The following is a 23,973-nucleotide window of genomic DNA, read 5'->3' as shown; positions in this document are numbered from 1 at the left end:
CCTGCACTGTGATAGTCTCAGAGGTCCGTTAAAAGCGCAGAGAGCATCATGAAGAACCCACCAGGCAGGTTGAACTTTGCGCTTTAAACCCCAAGGAGCACTTTGATAATATTGCCACATTTCAGGCTTCAAACATAGAGATGGGAGGCCCATGAATAATTTTGCACGCCCAATTTTTTGAGTTTTTGATTTGTTAAAAAAGTTTGAAATATCCAATAAATGTCGATGAAACCACTACATGATTGTGTCCCACTTGTTGTTGATTCTTTTTCACAAAAAGATGGTTAAAATACAGTTTTATATCTTTATGTTTTGAAGCCTGAAATGTGGAATGGCAAAAAGGTCGCAAACTGAAAACTGTTCAAGGGGGTTTTGCAAGGAGGAATGGGAAAAAATGTCTTTCGATGTGCAAAACTGATAGAGACATACCCCAAGGCACTGTATCTAAAAACCTGTTTTCACTTCGTCATTATGGGGTATTGTGTGTAGATTGATGAGGGAAAGGTTGTAATGTAACAGAATGTGGAAAAAGTCAAGTGGTACGAATGCTTTCCTGAATCCACTGTATGAGCATTGCTCTTTATTATTTGTTGCCCTTTTAAGTATTCAGTGAATGGATGATGACAGACAGGTCAAATATTACAGAGCAAAATATGAGTTATTATATGTGTTATATAAAACATTTCACCCTTACTATGATTGAAATTATAACACACTATTGCTCACTTTTTAGTTTTGATTATAGGCTGATCTTCTCAAAATTATAGCAATAACATGCATGCATATATCCTATAATTATTGACATTTTTGAAATATCTAACCACAAAAATGCGTGTGATTTGTTGCTCATCACAAATGCACTGTCCAAATACGGAGTGGTAACTTTTCCATGGAGCGGAAGTTGTACCGTTTGCTGACGCTAGGAGCTGTCCATGGTGCTGAAGCTTCCGCGGCGTGCTAGCTGTCCTGAAGGTGCTGACAGCACAGAGAGCCAGCAATCCGCTTACTGAGCGTTACAATTAAACGGACTCTGCGTTTCAGTTGATTCTTGTCAGATCTGCTCATTGCTCGACTTGCTAAATAAGTGCAAAAGCAGCACGGCTTTCTCTGTGTTTTACAGACCTCACGGACGTTTTATTATTCGTTTGCTTATTTTGCTCCGGAAAGTATTTAATGCAAGGACGTATTCTGTGATCAGAGAGGCACTTCGACTTCAGTAGACATGTGTATGAGAAGAGACTACAAATTACACGTCATCGTTACGGTGTTGTTTCTCGCTGCTGCGGTGACAAACACACATGGACAAGGTAAGAAATAGATTCAGTCCTACGTGGAGTTTTTAATGTCAGTCAGAGTAGTCTATTTGTGATCTCAGCCCGTACGGCTCCGCGTACTGTATCATGCCACACAGCTCCTGAAACCAGATCTACAAGTGTGTTTGTGCTTTCAGTAGTTATATATTTATATGCCCAAGTCCATTAAGGGTATGACTCGCTCTATTCTGCCCCTGATGTCCTCACATGCACCGTTGTCTGTCTACAATAAATAAAAATACTAAAAAGCCCAAAGCACTTGAGGGAAGCAAAAAGAAAAATTCGCAGCCTAGCATATCTTAGGTTACTTACATACTTTCAAGGCATTACGTAATGTTTTGCTATTTTATACTTGAATATGTTTGCATCATTGTATCAATTGAATCAAGCTAGAGCTAGTCATAATAAACTCTGGGACCAAAAGTTAAGCAAGCCCTTTAAAAATGTAATATACACTACTAAAGATAATTACATAGACATATAATATTAAACATAAAATACACTCTCAGTTAACATAGTTAATCATCATCTTGCTTGATTCAAATAAAATGGAAAAGGGTCTTGTGAAACCCATTTTAGGAGTAAAGTACTTAACCTACTTACTATCACAACAAGTTTGTTTTGGTTTTTGGCAACTGGAATCAGAGGGTTTTCAATGCAACTGTAATGGAATGGAATATAATCTTAATGGAAATAAAATACTGCCATTCTGATTAAGAAAACATCAATGAAAAGTCAAATTCGATCAAATAACATAACAAACAATTAGGAGTCGCCTAAAACTAAAATGAACGCAACACTGGGGTGAGCAGCCCTTTATTATTTGTGTGTGAGAGGGTCCATGTGGCAGACAGTAACGAGAGACTAATCCTCAGGAATCGCTGAAGATTACTGACCGAACTGTTTGACATAGGTTGTTGGTACTGCGGGAAGCACCTCTCTACCTATTTACACAGTGCAATGGTCTTACTTAACATCAGCATAAAAAAAATGTAGTTTATGCATTTTTAGATGATTGTCATTAAAGGTAAAAAAAAAAAGTACAGCTTTTTAAAAACATTTTGACAACCCTGTTTGTAAGCGTTCAAATGATATCAAACTCAAATATGTATCTTTTCAGTAATGAAGGCTTGGATGTCTCATGGTAGGGAGGGGTATGCTAAATGGCTCAACTTTGAGCACCTATATCTCCTGAATGTTTAGGCATACAGGCCCAAAAAGTGACTATCTTGTCGGTTCTACAATGTGCAAACATGTAGGGAAGGTTTCGTTGGAATCAAAAGGGGTGCCGAATGGAACGACCCATAAACACAGCAGCATCACTTGCTCACCACTCATCACTCCACACTACAGGGAGAACAAAATGCACACAATATTTTTAAAGCAATGCAACCTTTGGCAGTTTCCATTAGTGCATTCAGGGCTGCAGCTATTCAACGAAAACAATAAGCAGAATAAATGTGCATGTTGTGTTTTCTATGTGTAAACTTGAGCAGTGCTTTTAATGCTTCAGACTTTCAAGAAGCAGAAAACCAAGCCTTGTGCATTACTTTGTATGGTTGAAGTCAGCCTGGATTCAAAGATTTGGTTAGAGACAAATAGCCTAACACCTTGAATTACAATGGTGTGATTACTGCTCAGTGATCAGCATCTATCTTAAGCTATTGTATGGTCTGACCTTTCACCTTTCTTCTTTGTCTTTAAAGAGAGGGAACATGAATGCCATTCATGCTCTTTATAATACACTGGCGCGCGCGCATGCACACACATTTGTGTTTCCAACATTTTCAGAGTAATTCAAAGTGTGTTTGTAACAGTGTTCCACATTATCTGAATGTTTTACTGTAACATGTGCGGTATGGGATCTAGAAGATTGGATTTGGGGATGTTTTATGTATCCTGCAGCTCATTAAATGAATTACGAGCCCCTCCTGGTTGATGGAGATGTCCTTGACACGCCACTGTTGGTTTGAATGTTGTACTAAAGATGAAAGCCTATGATTAGAATAATGAGCTATTGAAGCCTCGTTGTGGAAGAATGGAGGATTATTACCCATGTGCTGGATGTGGGCTCAGCGGCTGCAATACGCCTGGAAACGGGTACTTATTACTCTAAAGAGTTCAAATCCATTTAGATTGTATGACAGAGGTTTTCACTGAAAGTCCATCTTTCATTTTTGGCCTTTGGGGACACAGATATCCACCCCCAGTTTTGTGGGAGCTCGATATTGAGATTGGGTGGGAGCAGCTAGTTCCACTTTCAGATAGATGTACTGTAGACAACAAACAAAACCAAATGTAGAAAGCAACTGAGAAAATGAAATATTGTCAACTTCTCATCCTAATAGAATTCCAAGCTAATTTAAGTTGATGTGCTTTAAAATGATAGCATGCAGTTGTGTACTCTATAGCCTCAAAAAGACATAAAGCCACCATGAATATAATCACGGATAGAGCATTTTAGATAAACGGTTGACACCCGCACCTCATCTCAAAGCGAGGAGAGAAAGCTTGTCATTCATGGTGATCCACAGTAATCGTTTCCTCACAGTGTTTTTTAGGGAGGGGGAGGGGAGGGGGGGGGGTGCAGCGGACGTCCCATTCAATTAAACTGCACCCCCTTGAATTCTGATCATCCTGTAATTTCATAGGAGGGGATAGAAAATGTTCAACACCTGTTTTTTGAATTACTGGTGATTAACTTCATCAAGGGCTATTCAGCATCTGCACGCTGTCATAATTAGTTTCGCTTTCCTTCAGCTTGTCAATTGTAAATGAGAGTCATTATGCCAGAATGCCCCGTTTTCCGGGCTTGGCACCTGACAGAGCCATTGCCTGCCTCTCTGCCTCTCTCGGCCTCCCAGGTGGAGCATACAGCCTGGCTAAATGCTGGCATTTTCATCTCTCCATGTGCAAATGCTTTCTGCTCTCACTGTATGTCATGTGCACTCTAATGTGAGTCATCTTTTCAAATGTGGATTCAGAGGTTTATGTTTCTGTGGAAACTATTCTGTAAATATCTTGTTTACTGAATCTTTTTTTTTACACTGCAATGATTCTGTCACTTGGAAATTTTGTTGCTGTATTTTTTCAGTGTAAAATGAATTCAGTTTCTCTTGTACAGCTAAATAAGGGGTGGCTTTGTAGTCAAAACCTTAGCCTAGAGAGGAGCATGGATATAACGATGTGCGCTGAGAGTCGGGAAACAAGTTCAAGGAGTGAGTGTTTTAATAAATAAACACAACATAATACAAAATAAGAAGAATGAACAACGCACAGACATGACACAGGAACAGAAACAATGACGCCTGGGGAAGGAACCAAAGGGAGTGACATATACAGGGAAGGTAATCAAGGAGGTGATAGAGTCCAGGTGAGTCTGACGCGCAGGTGTGCATAATGATGGTGACAGGTGTGTGCCATAATGAGCAGCCTGGTGACCCATAGGCCGGAGATGGAGCACACATGGCAATGTAACCTTTAATGGCTGTTTACCATTCCGTCACTCTAAGTGGCCCTGGGTATGGCTCTTTGGTGATAGATACGGATTTGATGAGCAGGTTCTTCAGGAGGACTTAAAATCCATTTTCAGATTGTGATGGTTCCTCTCATCGCTCTCCTAGTTATCTCCAGTGGGATGAAGCACATTTAGAAGGGTTCACACCGTCCGCAGCCCTTTTCACAAGTGGGGTGCGTTCAGTGGAGGAACTAAAAAATCTCTTCAGGAGCAGATGCCATCACTCACAGCCAATCATTTTATGATATATCACTCTCAACAGAGATGACTGGGGAAAGAAGCAGTTAAGAGAGGGTCAGGGATTGAAAAAGATTAAGTGGATTCTCCCTTCCTCTCTGCCTCTCATGTCCACCTCCATTTGACATCTGACCTCCCTCAGATGCCTGCTGCTACTTTGTCAACGCAGAGCAGAATGGGCTGAGTTTCCAGCTGTTGTCCCTTAGGCCTGTTGCCTTATCGATCCTACTACCACTCTCCCACTAAAAACAGTCAGTGTGGTGATCCCCCCCCCCCAGTGTTCATGCTCTGCCAGGCTGCGTACACACCTCTCTAATCAGGAGTGGCGTGTGCAGAGGAGCTGGTTCTCTGAAACGATTAAGCACAGGGACAGCTGCAGCTCTCTTCCCCCTGTTCTGAACGCCAGATCCCATCTAGAAAGCACTTAATCTGGGTCGGCACAGAGGCCCCAGCTGGGTCGGGTAGAGCCATGTGGAAGGCAGCAGGTAATAGCCTGTGTAATGTGTTTGGAGGAGTAGCTTTAGTATTCACAGCCAGCGTTGACCTCAGCCAGGCAGGGCCACCCCCACAGTAACTTCCTCTGAAAAGATATAATTGAATTCATCAGGAAGGGTAAACATATTCTAAGTAGCAGAGTAAGATAATGATGTTGTGGATAGATCAAGGAAGGGGATACCAGCTTTACAAGTAATTGAAAATTGGCAAAGCCAAACACAAACATTAGGATTGGTAATGTGTCTGACTTACACAACTGCTTTTTCAGACAAGCTAGCTAATGCTACTATACTTTGTGGCTGATTCAGATGGCAGATTAGTTTTTATCGACTACTAAAATTCTCACTTCAATCACTCCCCCCTCACAAAACTGATTTATATTTAAGGATAATCTATGTTATGTGATTAGGAGGGAGTTCTGCTAGATAAGAAACACCAAATTTCACATAAACACACACTTGCACAGGTACACATTCAGACAACGATTGCAATCAGACAAAGCAGAATATTTGCTTTTGGTGATGTGTTTTTATAGATATTGCTGTGGAAGTACAAAACAATTCCGGGTGTTATCTCAAACTGACTGACCATTGAATAGTTTTCTTACCTGAGTAGCAGGCAGTCCTGTGGATGTCTATCCATCCAATAATTTTAAGAAAATAAAATGTTTTTGTTTATTTCCAACGTCACACTTCTTCTTGCCACACATCTCTTCAATGTGTTGTTGCCCCCACTGTAGATCTGCTGGTCTTTTCCATTACGGGACAGTGCCACTCCGCTCCTGCTATTTACCTCCTAGCTCTCTCCTTACCAACAGGGTTGTGATGTGGTTGTGGTTGTGAGCCTGTCATTCCTGTGTTTAGAGGTATTTAACCATGATCCCAGATGTATGTATAATTGAGAAGTCCTCACATCTGCTGCCATGTCAGAAATATTGAATATTGTCACTCAGGGCAACCGTGGGGCAGCCTAGTTGTCTTGTCTTTTCCAGTCAGTCACTAGATAACAGTTCAGGAAGGAGGAAGACCCTCTGACTCATGCAGAGCGCTCCATCCACCATGCCTGTTCTGTTCTGTTCTATCAGTGCAGACTGCTCAGTGAGTGGCCCGTGATAAGGACACACCTCTCTAGAAGTTGATTAGTTAGCAGTGGACCTTGATCTCTGTTAGGCCATTATATTGATTGGTCTGTTTGGCCCAAAGCTGTCTGTCTGTGGTACTGCTGCATCCAAAACAATGCCTGGACTATTTTAGGTTGTAATGAGTCCGAAGCCCAGCTGAGGACCCCTGTGTCCATCACTGTTGTTGATCAAATCAAAACATAGAGATGTATTCTGTTGATTTAGTTATTATATCATAGCTTTCATTCATTTTCATATGCATGCTTTCATCACTGGTTTGACTAATTGTTATGCCTTTCTTTTGGTTAACTAATACAAGGTTTTCCCACTCGGCACACAATCGTTGAATCAACGTTGTTTCCACGTCATTTCAATGAAATCTGTGTCCAGTGGGTTCTCTCATATGGTGGATTTGGTTAAATGTTGTTCTACTTGTAAATAACACCCCAATCATAAAGGATTGGTAGGCATTTCAATGGATAGTGTCTTTGGACTGTTCATAGCATTCACACTAAAACAAAACTACACACCCAGGACATCCACAGCCTAGATTTTTGTAGAGCGGCCACTGCAGTTGATAGGATTGCATCTATGTGGTGAGATGAGAGTCTGGTGTAGTATAGCCTTCCTGCTCAGCCAGCGCCAGCAGCTCCCTGTGCCACTGCTCTGACGAACAATGAGATAAACAGCTCTAAATGTCTATGTGCTGAACCTCCCTCTCTCTCCATTGCCAATGCTTTGGAAAACAGAGAAAGAGCTGCCTTCCTGATGTGATTATAGCGTATGTGGAATAGTATTCTTCTCTCCAGCCATGTGTATTTATTATTTATTTATCTATCTGCTCTCCTTTGTAGGTGAATTTGATCGGCCTACTTCACTTCGACATGGCTTTGAGTGGATGGCTCTCCAAGTTTATGTGTTTTTATTTTCTCAAGCTAAATGATTCACAGGAAGAAAATAGAGGGGAAGGAGAACGGCTTGGAGAAATTTGTTTATTTTATTGCCTTTCACTCGTCCTTGAGCCAACGTGCTTTGGGTATTCAATGATATGTGAGTGTGTTATTTTCCTTATCTCCGCCTCCACACCCAAATAACATAGAGAAGTTAGGTTATCTGTGTGTGAAGCAGGCCACTACAGACCACCACTCAGGCTACACCTTCACATTTTGTATTCATGAATCTTCATAGATCATTGGTTTTAATGTGCTTGTTTGAACAGTTATTATTAGCTGTAGACCTTGTCAATAATTAATTTAATACAATTTAGTCTGCAATGTATTTGACTATGGATTACTGAAGTGTGATTTCCTTAAGTAAAGACTAGAACATCACTGTATCCAACAAGCCTGACCATGGTGGTAAATGTTGTACTCTTGCGTCTTCATTTGGTATCTGCCATATTTGATTCACTGTTTAGAAAATATTGCAATATACAGAGCAATACTGTATGTCTACACATATGCCTTTTGCAGATGACGAAAAAGTATGTGTAGGTCAGTGTGTGTGTATGCATGCATGTATGAACGCTGGAGGTCTGCAGCCATATAGTGCAGTGAGTGTGTGCCCCCGGGTGTTTTCTGACTGATTCTCCATGTAGCCAGGCCTATGACTGCAGCATGTTGTTGCAGAAATCTAATCTTGTCACATCAAACAAGGCCCCTGTCCTCTGCCCCAGCACAATGGAACAGACCAACGGCTCCTGGCCGACGAGCTATTCTTCTGTTCGGACCTGTCATTTGAATGGCAGATGACTCCCCGTGAGTCAGTGAGTCAGTCAGTCAGTGAGTCAGTCAGTCAGTCAGTGAGTCAGTCATAGGAGAGACACAGAGAGAACAGGGACAATCATTACACAGATGGCCTCGCCCCACCGCCTCTGGAGAGACACATGCCAGACAGCTTGTATTACAGCTTTTAGTCTGGAGAGAAATGTGGTAGCAAAATGTTTTCTTGATTGAGCATTTTGCATGTTATTTATTTATTTGACTATTTCCGAGATGAAATACACCCACTTTGTTTTTTTTCTCTGTGATTGCATATTCAGCTTGTGTTTGTCCTGTTGTGAAAAGGGAAAAACAAGTGTCAGTGAGCTTGTTATCTTCTGTCAACCCATCTCCAAGTTGTGTGCAGGTTAAGGTGTCAGTACCAATCAAATAGGGGATGGTCATCAGAGGAGCTGAGGGTTAGACCCTGTCATGGACAGTCAGATGTGGGGTCTAGATGGATGAGCTCACTGGGACATGGTCCAGATGTACCTTGGAAGTATCTGTCTAACCCTGTTTTTATCAGATATGAAGGTAAGACCCAGATGCAGACCACGTTGAATAAACAATAGTTTAATAATCCCACAGGGGCAGGCAATAGACGGGTAAAGGCAGGCAGGGATCAGTAACCAGAGGTGGGGCAACGGTACCGGACGCCAGGCAGGCTCAGGGTAAGCAGAGGTCAATAATCCAGAGGGGAAGGAGGTTGGAGGGGCAAAGGTACAGGTCGGCAGGCAGGCTCAAGGTGAGGAGCAGGCAGAGTGGTCAGACAGGTGGGCTCGGAGTCAGGACAGGCTAAGGTCAAAACCAGGAGGGCGAGAGAAGAGAGACTGGAAAAACCAGGAGCTAAAACATTGGTTGACTTGACGAACAAGACGAACTGGCACAGACAGACAGAAAACACAGGTATAAATACACAGAGGATAATGTGGAAGATGGGCGACACCTGGAAGGGGGTGGAGACAATCACAAAGACAGGTGAAACAGATCAGGGTGGGACAGTTTTATAGTCTCTTCCATTAGACTACAGGCCTGTTACAGTAACACTCAGCAGTCAGACTGGCAGAGCACAGATAAACAGAATACTGGTCCGACACAACTGTTGCAACTTGAATGGGTTACAGAGTTAATTCATAGAGATGTATCTAAACATATTATTTACAGTGATTTACATGTAGAAGAGTAATTGTATTAGAATTCGTGTGATGAAGATTAAGAGTATTATGTACATTTCTGTTGCATTGGTTAGTATTGGATTACGATATTGACTGAAAGCCCCAGAATGCTTTGCAACAAGAAGTGGAAAGAGAGAATGAGAATGCTCCAGTTATGAACACGTGTCAAGTGATTAGCCTGGTTTTCGTTAGCAACTTTGTTTATTATTTTGTATTTTTTATTAAGTGATGAAATGCAACGTGAACAAGTATTACCAAAAGAAGCTTTCATCTTATACCCGACGTCCCAAGTCATTACTTTTAAGATGGTTATTCTATACCAACGCTGAAAAGTTTGTTAGTTAGATTTGCGTTCAAATCTAAAGGTAATTTCTGATTGAGCCGACATACGCAGTGTTTACCCTGAATGCAGTCTCCGCGGCCTTTAATTGCCTATCGTGCTTTAAAGCGGATCTTCATCGTTACAGATTGAATAGAGCCCCTTAGTCTGTGTTTGGGAGTGGTGATTAGTGAGGAAGAGGATAGAGGCTCACTCTACGAGGAACCACAACAATGGGCACTTCATTAAAATCACTGTCACTTTTTGTGTCAGTTTATTTATCATGATGAAAGGTCTATTATAGTAATTTGAAGGGAACACAGATTGCAACACTGAGCTGTTCTCTTCCCAAGATGATTTTAAGAGAACATTGTGCTGAGAAAGGAGGATAGTGGGGACTGGGGAGTATTGAGAGTTACAAGGCGAGTGTGTCTAAGGAGTCTATAATAATAATATATGCCATTTAACAGATGCTTTCATACATTTTACGTGTGGGCCCTGGGAATCAAACCCACAATTCTGACATCACAAGCAATGTTCTATCAAAAACAATTTTTGCTACTGAGCAAATTTCAGGTCTGCTGAGCGCAAACTTCAACTTTGTGAAAAATCTGTGTGACTTCCAGAGTGCGTTTACTGTGAACACTGAGGCTGTACCCGCTTTAAGCTACAGTTATAACAGTGGACAAGTAGGCTACTGTGGCTATTTTATCATAATGTAGGCCTATCAGAGTTTGCCTACCATCAAAAACAATGCAGAAAATGCATCCCATAACATTTTAACATAGAAATAGCTGCCTACAGTAACAGCCTATATGTGGTGTTCAATGTAGGCCTACATGCAGGGCTTGACATTAACCTGTTTATCCACTTGTCCTTCAGACAAGAAGGTGACTGAAAATGTTGTGTTGTTTGCTGCAAGAAGCCACTTTACAAAATAAAATGCTTTATGATTCCCATACCATTATTACAGAGAATCAGACAAATGATGCTATCCTCTTCCTATTGGCTATTTAGCTCATTCAAGACTGCCTCAAAATACAACACTGCCGCTTTTCAAAGATTTCTAGAAATGTACTAGAAATGTACACAAAATGTGTTTTGTGCTCTTATAGGAAGCAATCACTCCCTTATTGCTGACTACAAATAATCTAAAACTGGGCTAATAAATCACTAACGAGCACAGGATATGAACAAAATGTGCACACGTGGCTACATGAAGTTCTCGCTTTGATCTCAAAACAAGCGCAGCTACTCACGACCGCTCATGCTGTAAACACAGTCCAGTTAAAAGTAAATGGCACAGATCCATATATGACAATCGTCTATTTGCATATAGGCCTACTGCCACACCGGTCTGTATAGAGTACAGGCTGTGTAGTGCGTGTCAATGCAATAGAATCCTACTCCAATGTGTTCAGCGTACAACACAATTTCTTGCATAGATCCTTTTGTTTTGGAATGTTGCAATGAAAGTGGCTTATATTGCATTGATTCGATCACAATTACCACAGTAAAGGGAAACGCTGATAGTGTTAACAGGGAAAACTCTAGTGGTCACCAACCTTTCTGAGTCAAGATCACCTTGAGTCAAAATGAATGCTGAGATCTACCACTCATATTTTTATTAACATGACTTTTAAAAAACGTAAGCCTATGCAACATTAACCAATGAAAAACAGTACCGTATTGATGAGGTTTGTGCAGTACGCTATACATTACATTATCACCACATTTGGGCTTTTCTTGAATTGCTCAGGCCACTTAAAAAATATATATATATTTCAAAATTGGAGGTAGGCCATATGATGACATCGGTATTAGATCCATTGTTGTATTATTTGTGAAGCACAGCTGAGTGAGAAAACATTTAAAGAATTTGCTTTTAATTTGAATTTTACTGGGTCCGCTTCTCAACATCCCTCTGCTCTTCCTTTCCTCCACTGACACTGACCAAAAATGGACACTGTCTTTCAGCTGATGGCAAAACTCGATGCACAAATTCATGTTGTTACTCCTATGAACAGAGAAAGTCAAATCTTCCTCAATATTAAAAAAGACCCAAGCCGCTAATAATAACAACAACGCCAATAGATACACTTTCCTACTCATTCATTACTGCTGCACTGCTTGTTGTGGCGCTGAGTGGAAATAGGAAGAACACCCATTTTATAGCTTATAAATGTGTTGAATACAAAGTGTTGACAGTGCTGAGTAAGAACTTAAACATCTGGGCCCAGCGGAAGGCAGTGGTTGTACCTTCAGACACATGGAATGGTTCAAAATGGCAACATTTTTCCTGACCGGCGCGAGCAGGGCAGCTGAATCGGGTGCACCTACCGCAAACAGCCCGAGACAAAAAATAAATAAATAGGAACACAAGGTTTTATCATTTGTTTTTTTTTACAGAAATGTGAGGTGATTGACCGGTTGGTGACCACTGCTCTTGAAAGTTGAGTGAAGTTCAATCTCATGCTTCTCTCTGAGGGCTGATATTTCTGTGAGGCAGTCCTGGAAGAGCTGTGCAAGTGTGCACGTGTGCAATTTAGAGGGAACATTGGTTACAAGCACCATGCTCTACCAATTGCACCATGCAGAACCACTGCAATTCAGGACAAACTGAGCCATACAGGAGTCTCTGGTCTGCCCATGAGCCTTAGCTGTGTGTACATCTCAGGATTAAATCTGGATTATGGAGGAAAACAGAGAAAGAGGGGATGATCCTAGCCAGGGCTGGTGAGTGGGCAGCCCATGGTTCACACATAACACACTCTGGCTATATAGGGTAAATAGCATGATGCTTATTTTCTTGTCTGCCTATTTGAGAAATGAACAAGCTTTATTTCTCTGATTTGCCGTTACAATTGGGAGTCAGGTAAATACTAAAAATTGCCTACCATTGAGACATGTCTCAATTCAAACCCATCATAATGTCACATTGTGAGTCATTTTATGTGAATGGTGGGGAAAGTAGGGATTTTAGACAGCATTTTAATGGACTATAAAGGTGCCCCATAATGCATATCAGGTCCGCCCAAAAACACAGTATGTACTATAATTGCTCTTGGTTGTTTTAACAAGCACTCAGACAAAGAAGACTTATGAAAAATGTGCTTGTACTGTCTTTGCCCTGTTGTGCCTTTCACCACTTACATCAGTAGCATCACAGACACATCTCCTGTGCCTGTTCGCAGACAGTTCTTTGAAACAACTGCTAATATGGGGAGCCCAGATGTTTATATCAGACTGGCTGAGAGACATAGGAACGAATACCGTGCCCAAGATCATCTGAAGGCATCCTTTGAGCAGACGCCCTTGATGTCGCAATCCATTTTTCTCATATGCCTCCTGAATTTGCACAATTTGCTGTATTTCCCCGTAAAACGTCCCTTTCCTCCTCCCTCTCCTTTCATCAGAACAAAGGGCTGCTATCACAGTTGTCTGTCAGTGTGTGGTGTGTGGAGAGGCCAAGAGATAATGGTCCAGGTGCAGAGACTCAAATAAACAAGGCCTGTCTCTTATCATTCCTCCAAAAGACGGGGCCAGCAAAGGGGGATTCTGTCCAGTGATATCATTTTTTTTGGTGCTATTTATTTACCATAAAAGCACCGGATTTCGCACAGCACTCCAAACACGCACGCCATAGAAGCAGCAGAAACATAGAAACACCAACTGGAGTATAACCTCTGTAATAAGATTACAGTAGTGGAGGTATGCCTTGTATTTTCATGGTAGGAATCACACTTTGACAGAGAATCACAATTTGACAGAGAAAGAGAGGGAAGCAAGAGGGAGAGTGAGAGGAGAGAGTGAGTGAGAGAGGAGAAAGGGAGAGAGCGAAAGAGAGATTGTGTGGTACAGGTCATGCCTTGCAGACTCATCTTCCCTTAGGGAGGTGGAGGTTGTGAACATGTCTGAAGTGGATCACTCCATGGTCACGCCTGTCATCCAGCTTACTACCACTGCTCTGGGTCATTTCACGGCTCGTCATGCACAACCGTGTCTGCACTCAGCACAGAGCCTGATGCCCCCTTTGACCTCTCCAGCTTGGGGATGACGTGTTTACTTTTTGTTTACTGCTATCGGCCAAATACAACTCCTTTATACTCACCTTCATTTTGAGAGTAAACAACAACCCCCAAGGGCTTTAAGACGCCTGAAGATCTCAACACAAAGTGTTTCTTCCTGCCTGCCACATGGCTCCAGTGCAATTACCTTCTGTTAATGAAGCTCTCCCAGTCTTGTGGCCGGGTCGCCTTCCCTGCCTCCCCCCGGCCCTCCTCAGCCCCCAGACACTCACAGTGTAATCAAACTGACGAAGGCCTCTGTTTGTGAGAAGGCAGGCTGTTTACCTTTGTTGCTGTGTGGATTGACGGCCGGGGCGTCTGAACTGGCATGGCTTGATGTGAAAAGCTCCTTGGTTGCTGTGGGAGGGAGGGAGAGGCAGGCAGAAGCAGCCCTCCTCAGAGGCGGTAGGCTAACTGAGTTTGACAGAGCTGTTTCTGTTGAGGGGCTGCAGGGATGCTGCTTTGTGTCTGGATGTAGAATTGAGGAAGTTGTGAAAGGTAATGTAGAGAGAGGAGGCTCAGTCACCCCTCTGTGGACTGTCAGCATGATGAGGACAGCAGCACACCACTCACTCTTCTCTGCCTTTGTGGATCTGCAGGCTTTCTGAATCTCCACCACCATTTTTATAGAATATTACACTCAAGTGTTCTTCATTTAAAGTTCTCAAAGGCTCTTAAAATCATTTAGTTTGCTTTCTGTTGGATCAGGTTAAGCTGTAAGAAATAATTGTTTTCATAGCATTTAAAACAGAATTGCCCATTTTCAGGTAAATGTATCCATCCCATAACAAACAAGTGCATTAAACAGACCACCAGACAAACAAAGTACCCTGTTTTGCTTTATGTAAGGGCCATGACAAAGGTAGGCCTACTGTACAATTCTTTATTTATCACTTATTTTGCCAGCTAAGTTGACTGAGAACACATTCTCATTTACAGCAACGAGCTGGGAAAGAGTTACAGGGGAGAGGAATGAGCCAATTGTAAGCTGGGGATGATTAGGTGACCATTTTATTTTTATTGTACCTTTATTTAACTAGGCAAGTCAGTTAAGAACAAATTCTTATTTTCAATGACAGCCTAGGAACAGTGGGTTAACTGCCTTTTCAGGGGCAGAACGACAGATTTGTACCTTGTCAGCTCGGGGATTTGAACTTGCAACCTTTCGGTTACTAGTCCAACACTCTAACCACTAGGCTACCATGATGGTATGAGGGCCAGACCCATACTCTTACAATAAATGCCATGGGATCTTTAGTGACTACCAAGAGTCAGGACAGGCATTTAACATCCCATCTGAAAGACAGCAGCCTACACAGGGCAATATCCCAAATCATTGCCCTGTGATATTTTGTTAGACCCAAGGAAATGGTGCTTCCTACTGGCCCTCCAACACCACTTCCAGCAGCATCTGGTCTCCCATCCAGGGACTGACCAGAACCAACCCTACTTAGCTTCAGAAGCAAACCAGCAGTGGGATTCAGGGTAGTATGCTGCTGGCAATGTTAAGGAATCTTGCTGTATTAGTTGGTAAGAGGCCATCCCTCCTTGATCTAACCATCTGTCCCTGGGTTTGGTCTTTCTTATCATTTCATATACCCCTAGCCATAAGATTAAGGCTACAGTGTAATGCTTTAGCCATCTCCATTTCATTTCCCAATGTCTGGGCTATAAATATCACCATTCAACTGTTCAGTGTTTTGTCCTTTGCGTTTGTCTATTCTCCGTCACGGAGTTTATGGATAATGCATCCTGTGTTTTGGGACAGAGGATTGGGCAGGCGATGAGGCACACCAGACTTTTTAGGATCAACCAGCTTGTGACTTTTACAGACTCCCAACTGCCAAGGAGAGTGGATTAGCCACCCACTGTATTTTGGGCTCACTTTATCCCCTTTAGAGAACAGTCAAGTAGTTTTTCCGGCCTCTTGTTCTGGTCAGGCACCCTCCCTCTCTGTTCATAACCATTTCTAGCGTCCCTCTGTAATATACTCTGTTGTAAAGTACAACAGCAGCAAGGGTAGATTATAAATACTGTCTAAAATGACTATGTTGCTACTTCCCAAAATGTGGAAGTCACCAGCTACTTCATTTGCTTAGTTTCTACTTCAATTTCAATGGTATATTACTTCTGCAAGATTTTCTGCTTCTGAACTGCATGACCTTAGTTTTACCTCTAGTGTGAAAACAATAGTGGTGTATGGTTATGTGAGACCCAGAATAAGTTGAAGAATAGATGAGTAAGTGTCACCTCTTCCTGGAATCTCTGTCTGTCTGTCTGTCTGTCTGCCAGCCCGTCAGTCAGTCAGGGCAGGAAGAAGGACTAATCCCTCCCAGTGGCGATTTTAGCATGTAAATCTTGTTGGGGCAAACAACAACAAAAAAAGTCTGATGCATGCCAGCAAAGCCACTACACATAAAAACATAGCTGATATGGCAGACTTGCTTAAACAAATGTGATTTCTACTGACAATTGAGATGTACAAACTATGGCATAAGGGGATGACACGCGGATAAGAGGCAATCCATAATTCCGATGAAGACATTAATGAGCAACGACGGACGTAGTCAATATAACTATTTGTTCAGCACTTTTGAAATGTACAGTGACAGAATTCAGAACATAGTCCGTTCTTACAGTGTACTCCCTGTATACGTCAGAACCATAGGATAAATAAATGGGGCATATAAACAGACAATGAAAGCTTTTACAATATTCAATGATTAAGTTTCTCTAAAACAGGTTATAGGCTATTTGTGCAACACTAAGTTAGAACAGTAGGCGAAATTAAGAGGTGAAAATAGACCAAATTATTAGGGTGAGGCACATTGAACACCGTTTGGGTCTTTGCGTGTCAAAAAAGACACCTCATATAACACTATTTGATGTGTTAAATAAGCTTTTAATTTGACACGTCTAAAACCAATTATATTGTAGAATGTTGTGTGTTCTGAATTTGTACGTGCAAGCCAAGCACCACAACTACTATCAATAGCACTGTCAAAGCTGTGCAAAAGAAGTAGCCAAACCAGCACACACCGGGCCACGAACGATGTGTTTACAATACCACGTTGGTGAAAATAGACCAAATTATTAGGGTAAAAATTCCAGAAAATGATGTGATGGCTTTAGAAGCTTCTGATAGGCTAACTGACATAATTTCAAACTCAGTGCCTCTGTGCTTGACATCATGGGAAAATCAATATAAACCTAAAAATGGTAGACCTCCACAAGTCTGGTTCATCCTTGGGGGCAATTTCCAAACGCCTGAAGGTAACACATTCATCTGTACAAACAATAGTATGCAAGTATAAACACCATGGGAACACGCAGCCACCATACTGCTCAGAAAGGAGATGCGTTCTGTCTCCTAGAGATGAACGTACTTTGATGCGAAAAGTGCAAATCAATCCCAGGACAACAGCAAAGGACCTTGTGAAGATGCTGGAGGAAACAGGTACAAAAGTATCTATATCCACAGTAAAACAAGTCCTATATCGTCATAACCTGAAAGGTTGCTCAGCAAGGAAGATGCCATTGCTCCAAAACCGCCATAAAAAAGCCAGACTACAGTTTGCAACTGCACATGGGGACAAAGTTAATATTTTTTGGAGAAATGTCCTCTCGTCTGATGAAACAAAAATAGAACTGTTTGGCCATAATGACCACCCTTATGTTTGGAGGAAAAAGGGGGAGGCTTGCAAGCCGAAGAACACAATCCCAACCGTGAAGCACGGGCATGGCAGCATCATGTTGTGGGGGTGCTTTTCTACAGGAGGGACTGGTGCACTTCACAAAATAGATGGCATCATGAGAAAGGAAAATTATGTGGATATATTGAAGCAACATCTGAAGACATCAGTCAGGAAGTTAAATCTTGGTCACAAATGGGTCTTCCAAATGGACAATGATCCCAAGCATACTTCCAAAGTTGTGGCAAAATGGCTTAAGGACAACAAAGTCAAGGTATTGGAGTGGCCATTACAAAGCCCTGACCTCAATCCCATAGAAAGTCTGTGGGCAGAACTGAAAAAGCGTGTGCGAGCGAGGAGGCCTACAAACCTGATTCAGTTACACCAGCTCTGTCAGGAGGAATGGGCCAAAATTCACCCAACTTATTGTGGGAAGGTTGTGGAAGGCTACCCGAAATGTTTGACCCAAGTTAAAGAATTTAAAGGCAATGCTACCAAATACTAATTGACTGTATGTAAACTTCTGACCCACTGGGAATTTGATGAAAGAAATAAAAGCTGAAATAAACAATTCTCTCTGCTATTATTCTGACATTTCACATTCTTAAAATAAAGTGGTGATCCTAACTGACCTAAGACAGGGAATTCTTACTAGGATTAAATGTCAGGAATTGTGAAAAACTGAGTTTAAATATATTTGGCTAAGGTGTATGTAAACTTCTGACTTCAACTGTATGTGTATGTACATATATATATATATATATATATATATATATTTTTTTTTTTAACCTAAAAGTGTGGTGCTCAAGCCAGATGAGTCTCTGCTGACAGATGTTGATCGTGTCGCCTCGGGATTTCAATCCAGCAACCTTTTGGGCCTATGCTCTAACCACTAGGCTACCTGCTACCCCCCTGAATAAGACATACAGAAGGTCTGGTTCTATAAATACACAGTAGGGCATCCCAGATGGCTAGATTATGTCAATGACGTTCTCTATGTTATTGTCACATATCAATGGCATATTCATGTTTTAATACGAGGGTGAAAGTACAAGGCCATTTGTCAGGTCATTCAGGTTATTTCTGATGTAGAATAATCAGATGGATTAGAATTCGCCCAATAATGTAGACCACAAATTACATAAGGATGTTTGAGCCATGTTTTGAATCTGTACAATGTTAGTTTACAATGCAATTGTTTACAAACAATGGAGTAAAAAGCATTTCTATTTTGGGTTCTGATGGGGTTAGACAGTTAAAATAAGCTCATGCATTATCTTTCAATAATCAATGGCTATATATAGTTAATTAAAAAGTAGATTGCCCCTTTGTAAGTCCATTTACAGTGATTCGGTCATGTTCATTACAGCCTTGAGTGCCAGAAACAAATAAAATATCATCCACAATGAGAGACTCATTCAGAGGTACAGTCTTGCTCAATGCTTTATGTTTGGCCTCCCTGATCAGCAGTAAATTGACTGTTAATAGTATCATAAGTCCATTTGCTGTAATCTGGTCATGGGCCTTGTTCCAGAGATGCATCTGCCCCATGCCAGTGCCCGCCCTTGGTCAGCCCTGGTTGATTGCATTGGCATACACATAGGGGAACTGTGGAGAGGAGACACAGCCAATGGGCACAACAGATGTGCCAGTTTGGCTGCAGGGACACACAGGAAATGACTTGTATTACAAATTGCGTTTGCCGGAGGTTTAGCAGTTTTTTGTCTGTGTCCTGCGGGAAGGAAGGAGAAGATAAGAGAATACTGTCTATTTGGACTGGAAGGGAGAGAGCAGCCAAATTAAATTGTATTTAGAGACTATGTGCTGTTTACAATATCCTGAATGGAAGGTTGGTCTGGAATTAACAGAGAGTGTATTTAGACAGTATCTTTGAATTGAGAGAATTACACAGACAATGCTGAAATTGTAAACCTTTTTTTTTTGTTTACAGATTTTCCATCAAGGAGTTGAACTTGAGAAGTTTACAGAGTATCTATAAAGTAGTCACAAATGTTTTCCCTCCACGGTGAATCTTTGTTCTTTGTTACCAAGGACAGCATTGAAGGCCAAATATAGTAATAGTTGAATTTCATGGATATTATCTTATTAGGTTAACACATGAGTGTGCTGATGAATCTATTATCCTCTGTTCTATACAGGAGGACAACAGATAGCTAACTTACTTACACTCAACCACACACAGATAGAACAGCTTTGACTGTGTTCTCAGTGTATGTAGCCACTGTAGTACATCAGCAGACCTTTCTTCCTTGTAGGGATTCCACAGACTCGATAGTCTTTATTTCTCATTTATCAACTTAATTTCTTTCTCCACGTGTTTCTTTTTTGTCCTGTCTTCTGTACTCCTAATTCAAGACAATTCCAGTTTATCACAATACAGCTGCCTTCACCTTGAAGTTTATTGTTTCTGATTCATTTGTGTCATTTATATTTTCAATGTTTCAATTGTCATGAGAATACACATGCCTCCTTCTGCCTCCCTAGTTGGTATGCATTTGTTTAAACCAAGTTTGTTTCTTCCTTGTTGACCTAGTCAGACACAGACGGTGACATAGTGACGTCTCAAATCCTCATATTCATTATTCATCGCATAAATTGAATGGATCCACCGGGACGAAACTTAAAATTGTTTCCATGGTAATTCAAGGGAGAATTCTCACCAAAGCAGGACCCAGAGGGGAGGTATAAATAACTGGCAGAGAAACTTTAGAAAGTTAACAAGACACATGGGGAATACAGACAGCACCATTAGCAGCAGAGCAGTCTCAGTCAATTTCATGAGTCTCAGAAATGTCTCATGTTGGATGACAGTACAAATAACTCAACATTTCTACATTTCCAACATAAACAAAAATCTCTCAGTTCATTGATTAACTGCCCAACTATGAACAATTATTTGTCATTGTTTCTGAGCTTATCAGAACACCACAATATCTCCTATGTTTTGTGTTGTATTTGATTTATTGACAGACCAAGAGAGGTAGAAGAGAGAATAGTAAATGCACACACTATCAGCCTGTTCACTGTCCACGAAAATGGATGTATAAAGGAACTTCACTATTTTATTTTTACCTTTATTTAACGACAAATTCTTATTTTCAATGACAGCAGGTTAACTGTCTTGTTCAGGGGCAGAACAACAGATTTGTACCTTGTCAGCTCTGGGATTTGAACTTGCAACCTTTCAGTTACTAGTCCAACACTCCAACCACTAGGCTACCCTGCCACCCCAATTATGGTCACTCTTCCTCTGTGGTCGTCTCTGGGCTTGGCGAGATTCAAGACAAACTGGCCCCTTGATCTCCCAGCTCAGGCTCATGGGGCACTGAGATCAAAGCACAGCTCTCTCTTCTGTGATGCTCCAGTTGGAGCCCGAGGGATGGAGGCAATCATAGATAGAGGAAGAGAAAGAAGGGGTGGCATGTTTTTGGGTGGGTGTGTGCGTGCCTGCGAGCGTGTATGGCGTGTACATTTATTTATCGGAGGAGAGCCAGTGAGGGGGGTGGCAGGTGGTCAGGTTGAAGGGGAGCATGGAGAGTGACCTCCATCAGAGGGCCCTCCTTCCTCTTCCTCAGACCCCCCACTGTTAGACGACAGGCTTCTGATATTCATACAGCCTCACTGGCTGTTGATGGCCCTAATGGGCACACTGACCACAAAGACTAGGAGAGGGCTCTCTGATGTTGGCAATTACTGTTTAGAATAAGACATACATTTATTTAGCTTTTCTAGTGCACAGTATCATTAATAGTATAAGAGTCAGCTATCTAAAGCAGTCAGAAACATTCCAATAGTAGTGCTTATACTAGGGGTTTGGCCCACTACCCCATTTTGATATCTGAAAATTCTCACGACCCCAACCATGTAATTAACAGCCAATGTTTACTTTTTAAATATGGGACTATGACAGTCAATTGCAAATTAGTCTGACTGAATGTATCTTCTCATCACCACTAATGAGATGTGATTGCTTGATTCATGTTGCGTCGGAGCTTCTCAAAGTCTATAAGGACACAAGGCGAGACCCAAATGCAGACACAGGAAGAAGATGGTTGAGCTCTGATATTTATTAATCCAAGGGGTAGGCAAAAGGTAGGTCGGGACAGGCGAGAGCTCATACACCGGTTCAGAGTCACAAACAGTACCAGATGAAGGGCAGTTTCGAGGTCAGGCCAGGCAGGTGTTCCGATCCCAGTCCAAACAGTACAAGGGGATAGGCAGGCTTGAAGACAGAACAGGTAGAGTTGTCAGGCAGGCAGGTTCGGAGTCAGGACAGGCAAGGGTCAAAACCAGGAGGACTAGAACCAAACGAGACTGGGGAAAAAAATAGGCGCAAGAGAACTGCTGGTTGACTTGGCAAAAAAGACGAACTGGCACAGAGAGACAGGAAACACATGGATATATGCACTGGGGATAATAAGCAACACCTAGAGTGGGTGGAGACAATCACAAGGACAGGTGAACCAGATCAGGGTGTGACAAAAATCAGGGAGCGTGGTCGACAGTGCATATCTTTGCTGTCACATCCACAAGCACTGATGGTGCTTTCAAGACAACTGGGAACTCGGGAAAAAACAAGGTCAAATCATGACGTCAGTGATCTTCAGGTCGGGAAGTCGGAGCTCTAGAAAGAGGCCAGAGTTCCCGAGTTGGATGAGATTAAAAAAATATTTTCCCCAGTCCCAGTAGTCTTCAATGAACTGAAGATTCCCATTGAGTCAGGAACCAAAACTCGTCTGTAGTGACCGGTGAATGCATTCGGTCACATGACCGCTCAATCAGCTGTTCGATTTCACTTACTGGCATGTCAACTGAGCAAGGATTACAATCAGATGGATTGGGAAGTAGGTCCCAAAGTGATCTTCCAAGTGTTGGAGGTGAGCAGTCATCACTCGTGTAGGACACTTACTGATGCTGTTTTCAGCCTAGGGAAGGGGGCATGGTTCACTTTTGAAAGACTCTCTCCAATAAGAATTATTTCCTCTGAATCCACTGATTCAGTCACTCATCTCAAATCAAATCAAATTTTATTCATCACATGCGCTGAATACATGCGCTGAACAGGTGAAATGCAGTTAAATGCTTACTTACAAGCCTGTAACCAGCAATGCATTTCAAGAAATAGAGTTAAGAAAATATTTACAAAATAAACAAAAGTATTATTTTAAAAAAAAGTAACATAATAAAACACAATGGCTATTTTATGAATTGTTCAGCAGTGCTATGGCTTTGGGGTAGAAGCTGTTAACTACTAGGCGCACCCATCCCGTTAGCGGGATCATTTTCGTCAACATCCGCTGAATTACAGAGCGCCAAATTCAAATTAAATTACTAAAAATATAAAATGTTCATGAAATCACAAGTGCAATATAACAAAACACAGCTTAGCTTGTTGTTAATCCACCTGGCATGTCAGATTTAAAAAAAGCTTTACAGCGAAAGCAAACCAAGCGTTTATGTGAAGACATCTGTCTCAGCAGACAAAACATTACAAACAGCTAGCAGCAAAGTAGATTGGTCACGAATGTCAGAAAAGCAATAAAATGAATCACTTACCTTTGATGATCTTCAGATGTTTGCACTCACGAGACTCCCAGTTACACAATAAATGTTCCTTTTGCTCAATAAAGATTATTTTTATATTCCAAAACCTCCATTTGGTTGGCACGTTTTGTTCAGAAATCCACAGGCTCCTGCAGGTCATGACGGGCAGACAATTTTTTTTTAATGAACAATCCTCAGGTTGTTTTTACAATAAATAATCGATAATATTTAAACCGGACCGTAGCTTTGTCAATAGGAGAGAAAGAGAAAATGTCTGCTCCAAGCTGTTGCGCATGCAAAACTCTGGGGACACACAGCCACCCACTGACGTGATATGATCGTTCTCGCTAATTTTTCATGCAATGGAACAGGGAGTTTTCAAAATAAGAGGCACTTCCTGGTGGATTTTCCTCAGGTTTTCGCCTGCAATATCAGTTCTGTATATATATATATATATATATATATATATATATATATATATATATATATATATATATATATATTTACATATATTTTAATTTTATTTTTCTCCTCAATTTCGTAGTATCCAATTGTTAGTAGTTACTATCTTGTCTCATCGCTACAACTCCCGCACGGGCTCGGGAGAGACGAAGGTCGAAAGCCATGCGTCCTCTGAAACCCAACCAAGCTGCACTGCTTCTTTAACACAGCGCGCATCCAACCCGGAAGCCAGCCGCACCAATGTGTCGGAG

General features: G+C 41.6%; 1 protein-coding gene across 3 annotated transcripts in view; it reads left to right on the top strand.

The window, feature by feature from the left end:
- Window positions 1-936: 936 nt before the first annotated feature.
- The window catches only part of LOC112257625 (seizure protein 6), a 228,209-nt gene continuing 205,172 nt past the window's right edge, over window positions 937-23,973 (top strand). For 2 of the 3 annotated variants that reach the window (XM_024431338.2, XM_024431337.2), the window contains exon 1: window positions 938-1,307. In XM_024431338.2, coding sequence (XP_024287106.1) covers window positions 1,223-1,307 — 85 coding nt within the window. In that variant the 5' untranslated portion in view covers window positions 938-1,222. Of the gene's footprint in view, window positions 1,308-23,973 lie in introns of all 3 variants that reach the window. The other variant, XM_024431336.2, reaches the window with a different exon arrangement.

This window comes from Oncorhynchus tshawytscha, linkage group LG09 (assembly GCF_018296145.1).
Source record: "Oncorhynchus tshawytscha isolate Ot180627B linkage group LG09, Otsh_v2.0, whole genome shotgun sequence".
NCBI classification, from domain to species: Eukaryota; Metazoa; Chordata; class Actinopteri; order Salmoniformes; family Salmonidae; genus Oncorhynchus; species Oncorhynchus tshawytscha.
Note: the sequence above shows the minus strand (reverse complement) of the source record. Positions and strands in the feature narration are given on the sequence as shown.